We start from the raw sequence: 5,257 nt of genomic DNA on the forward strand, positions 1-5,257 counted from the left end.
AGATTTATATAATTAATCATTTGGTAGTCCCTACATCATTCTCATATACGCGCTTGTACCTGGCCCAGCATTGAAGGGTCACTTCCTTTTCTTTCCTTTCCTCGCTGCTTTTCCTTTTGTTCTCTTCAGCTTTTTTCTCTTCAGTCTCCTTCCAAGTCTTTGGCCATTTACTTTCCTCATTTCTTTTCTTTTGTTTTTGTTCCCAAACTCTAATTAATTAACCAGAGAGATAAATATTATATATATATATAAGGGGTAATTTTATGAAAATATGACTAATTGGGGTGTGAGTATTTGGACTATTGAATTCACTGAATTCATGATTATTATATATAATCAGTTGTGGGAATTTAATAGTGAAAATACTCAACCTGCTCAGGAAAATAATGATAATGATAATAATAATAACTAAGTCTCTCTTCATAAAATTACCCTCTTTTTTTCTTGGGGGTTTAATTAATTAGTTGTTTTATCTGATGAGTGTCCCTCCAAATGACGGCGTCCAGAAATCCACAGGTGTTTCGTTTGTCACTGGGAATGTGCTTGAAATAGGAACCAAACACAGCCCTCGGCTTTTCAAGTCTTGTTTTGGCCCTTCCGATGACTCCTTCACTTCACAACCCTACAATAATCACAAGTAATAATAATTATTATTATTATTATTTCCCAACCAATAAATAATATTGCCGAAATTAATACGTAACTCTTCTGAACTTTATGTCATGCATAAACTTTTTTAAGCTTTGAAACTTTACAATAAATCCTCCTAAACCCTTAAATTTATGTACATAACTAATCCTCTAACTACTGGTAATTTTGGCCATCACTTGTCCACAGACAAATATATATTGAAGCTTGGGAGGTTTATACATATGCACATAATTCAGAGCTTGGTAGATTATGCATTCGCAAAAATATAATTTAAGGGAGTATATAATTGATGTTTAGGATTCGTCCACAGAAAATTGAATGTATAGACCATGGGTTTGCTATAAAGTTTCACACATTAAGAGAATTATTTTATATAGTTCAAACACAATTTATGGTTAAAAACAGAGTTCAGGGCAATTTGTTTTGCGTAATTTAGCCTATAATATAAAATTTAGCATATAACATTGTATGCACTATTCAGGAGATTATGGGGAAAAAAGAAGGGGAAAGTGTGCATGACATTTTATCCCGGATTGTGCTTCTTTAGAATAAAGAAATACCACATGAAATTTAATAGAGAAAGTGAGAGAAAATAATAGAATTAATTATGATTGGAGTTTGATTTTTCCATTTCTCTGTTTAATTTTTGTTAAATCCACTCTTTATTCTCTCTCTATCTCTTTAAATACATATACTGTGCATTCAATAATAGAATGCACAAGATTCAGACTTTAGAAACTTGTTTTTGATATCTGTACAAAAATACAATTTTTGATAGGGACTTGTAAAGAGACTTTAATCAGTATATCGATGTATCATTTGCCAAAAAGCAAAAAGAAGATAATATCAATATTTCAATATGTCAAAACTATATATAATGACATTCATATCATCAAACAATATTTAGGCTCAAGGCGTGAGCAAATCATAATGAATAATGTGTCTAGTTATATTTCAGACTCTCTAAATTCCTTCGGAAAACGTCTATGTAACTTTTTGGGGGGCGTGGGGACCATTACGTTAACCTCTTCAATAATTTTTTCAACTTATTTTGAACTTAAGGAACAACATGCCAGGAAAGTTTCACCATTCCGACAAAAATTATCACTGAAAATCTTAAATTTTCAGAAGTTATGAGAAAGTAGAGGGCGGAAGTACCTGCTGGCAGTGTTGGATGGGAACTCCATTTTTCATGTAAGGAGTGCTCAAAACCTGGGATTGGCATTTAGAAGAAAAAGCTCAACTTGTTAGATAAGTAAATTACTTGTTCATGAATAATTATTTAAACTGTATGGCTTTATCAATAATTAGGGTTTGAAAGTAAGGAAAAAAGGAGAGAGCAAAATTATCATTAGAATAATGAAACATACACTGACTTGTTCATGCAGGAACTTGATGTAGTCGATGGCTTCGTGAAGAACAGATGCAGTGTCAGTCTATGAAAATACACACAAAAAGTGGGTTAGTTTATTTCTTTCTTTCTTTAAATCTAATCTTCAAAGTTTCAACATTTAAGTAAAGCAAAGGTTGTTAATTTAACTCTTCACAATACCACAAATAGTAAAAAGTGAATCAAAGAGAGACACTTCGAGAAACAAAATTCACCTTTCCGAAAGGCGACACCAATTGCTGAAGAGCAGTGATTCGGTCCCCTAGCTTCTCTTTCCGAACCTAATCATCCATAAACACACCTAACTAGATTAAAAATCCAAGCAAAATTATATTATGAAGATTGAACAAATCAAAATTAAAACCCCTTAACTTTTTGTAACCAACACAAGTTCATAAGAGAATCACACTCGAAAAGCTAACTATTAGAGTTGGAGAGCCCAAAACCTTATAAGATTGTTTTTCTCAAGGTAAATCCCAATGTAGGACTCCTGACTTTTTTTTTCTATATTAAATCAAAATATATTTGACATTCAAAAGTTAGATTGGATTCCAACTAATCCTAGTTAAGATGGAAATATAGGGCCACAATAACAGGAAAACTATCCGAATGAGTTTTAAACACAATTGCATACTAAGGATTCAAATAAGCTATAATACAACCTCTTACTAGTCAAGCTATGTATTTGTTAGTGAACTTTTACACTAATGTACCTTGAAAGTTGGTAATGGCGATGGGGTTTCAATCCTTTGCTTCTTGATTGCAGGTTCACACGAACCTTTCTTTGCCGACTCCGAAACTTCTTCTCTCTTGGGCTGTACTCAAACCAGTCAGGAACCAATATAATAAGAAAAACCATCATAAGATTATATAGAGAGTTACATATAAATACAGATAATATATATACCTTGGGTACGAGAGAGCTTGTGAAATTGGGTTTCTCAGTAATTAAAGGAGCAAAAACATGGGGTGTTGTTTCAGCAGAAGCATTCCAGAAAGGAGTACAGTTAGAAAAGTGCAAGCCACCACCACTAGACTTCAAGAAGGGATTGTTATTATTAGAGGGTCTGGACCAAGAAGAAGAAGAAGAAGAAGACGAAGTAGTAGTAGTAGTAGTTGGTGAAGGCATGAATTGATCAGTGGAATTAGATATTGCGCCATAATTATTTGATGTACTTGAAGAATAGGCCATGGAAGATGATTGTGGTATAGGAGGGTTGGTGAAAAGTGACTGTGCTGCTTGAGGAATATCATACAAACTTTGAATCAACGTCGAACTTGAAGAAACTGGAACTGACCCAACTGAGAAATTACCACCACCACATAAATCTTGATTCTTCATCGACATCTCTCTCTTCTGATCTTGGCTTTGTGATACAGAATTGCCGCTGAAAATTCAAAAATATAAAGGATCTAAATATACATATATAGATATGATTAAGCTGAGATCTTTTATCTGATAATTAAGAAAAAGAAAGAGAGGGGAAAGAAAGAAAGAGAGAAAGAGAGAAACTTTTTGAAGCTTGGGACCAGAGACCAGACATGAAGAACAAACTTACAAGAGAGAATGATTCCAACCCATGATCATTTCCAAAGAAGAGGAATCCATCAAGATAGAACCATTATTATGATGATTGTCTGCAATATCAGGTTCTGCAGTCTGATGATGATGATGATGATGATGATTCTGAAGCAGTGGCTTCGTCGTCGTGGTTGCATCGAGAAACCCCAGAGAGGTGGCCGGCGCCGTCGCCTCCGCGGTGTCTGGGGCCTTCAAGTCCACCGTATCCGTCTGCCATGTGCTGTAGCCAATCATACCTCCGCCTCCTCCAGAAAGATCGTGGTTAGCTGTGAGCACAGAACACGGAGATGAACTCAGCATCGAAGGGAAAACACTTCGCGTTGTTGAGTTCATCATCATGTTGTTATTGATCCACCAGTAATTATTCCCACCACAAATCCCAGCTTGAAATTCCTCACCCATCTCTGATTATAGTTTCTCGCTCTGTATATTAGAACTCTCTGTTTAATCTTCTGATGAGGTTTAATTCTTCTGACCTGTGTGTGTTTTTGTTTGAGGGCTTATAAATGGGTTTGTGTGAGAGACATTTTATATATGAAACGGTTCAAAAGGGTACGGACGATAGAGGAGATTACCAGAATCGGATTGACATTGCAAGGGAGATGATTGGACAAACGAGGGGAGAGAGAGTGAGAGAGAAGAATTTTGAATCCTATTCTAATTCTCTCACTATTTTATTTTATTTTGATTATTTTTTTCCCTCGGGATTTGTCTTGCTTTTGAGAAATTATATAATAAGATTGGGAGAATTATTATCCATGTCTTGTGGGAAATTTGTGTTGTTCCTTATGTATAAAGGAATAGGGAGGGTATGATGATGTTAGATGAGGATGATGGTGATAGTGGTGGGGTTTCATCTTAAGGCCATCAATCACCAGATATGTATTAAAATTAACAGATGAAGTTTTCTTATTTTTAATTCAAAAGGGGAAATAATTATAATAGAAAAAATTAAACTATACTCAAAAAATAGTTCTCTGCTTTTTATTTCAGCAAAAGAAAATTTATTGTTATTTTTTGAAAAATTCTTGAAAAGTTTTTGTTTGAGAAGCATTTTCACATTAAAAAGAAAAACTTGAATTTAGCAGGTACAACTCATTTTTAGTGAATAAATAAGTCTATTTTAACTGTATCTGTACAACATATTTTTACCATGTGGAAATGTCTTGCTTGCGTTTTTCACAAGTTGAAGATAGGTTACACCTGGCTGAAGATGAGTTGCACATAGGTCTATAAACAAATTTAAAGGAATTGCATATATTTCAATGGTTGATTTTTTTTTCCCAGCAATTTTTCTAATTTTTTGTAAAAAAAAAAAACCTAGACTGTGGTCCATGCAGCCTGCGTTAATTCGCATTGTCCTTAACATTTGCTCTTTAGCTTTTAAGAGATACAGAAATTATGATTATTTAGTTTTTAAATATTATAAATATGACAAAAGAATTTAGTTTTTATCTCCAATAGCATAATTAAATTGGATCATTTGAAAACCAGTTTAAATGAAAAGAATTGGAACCCCAAAAAAAAAAAACTTAGAATTAGGTTGAAATACCCCTACTATTAAATTGTCTTCCAAATCAACATAAAACCATCAAATTCCTCCGTCATTAGATATAAGTCCTAATTTTATCACT

At 33.7% G+C, this 5,257-nt stretch overlaps 1 protein-coding gene across 2 annotated transcripts; it reads right to left on the reverse strand.

Annotated features, from left to right (window-relative positions):
• Window positions 1-218: 218 nt before the first annotated feature.
• Window positions 219-4,187, reverse strand: LOC114748192 (transcription factor bHLH112-like). 2 transcript variants are annotated; one of them, XM_028936549.1, is made up of 7 exons: window positions 3,601-4,187; window positions 2,949-3,429; window positions 2,755-2,856; window positions 2,257-2,322; window positions 2,028-2,087; window positions 1,810-1,863; window positions 219-622 (listed from the first exon to the last, which is right to left on the reverse strand). In XM_028936549.1, exons 1-7 carry the CDS (start codon window positions 4,023-4,025, stop codon window positions 470-472), a joined length of 1,341 nt encoding a protein of 446 aa, XP_028792382.1. In that variant the 5' UTR covers window positions 4,026-4,187; the 3' UTR covers window positions 219-469. The 2 variants fall into 2 exon arrangements, with proteins under 2 accessions (XP_028792382.1, XP_028792381.1); XM_028936548.1 differs by having other exon boundaries at window positions 220-622; window positions 2,022-2,087; window positions 3,601-4,185.
• Window positions 4,188-5,257: the final 1,070 nt, after the last annotated feature.

This window comes from Neltuma alba, unplaced genomic scaffold (assembly GCF_004799145.2).
Source record: "Neltuma alba isolate B1F8T4 unplaced genomic scaffold, ASM479914v2 tig00005632_pilon, whole genome shotgun sequence".
NCBI lineage: Eukaryota > Viridiplantae > Streptophyta > Magnoliopsida > Fabales > Fabaceae > Neltuma > Neltuma alba.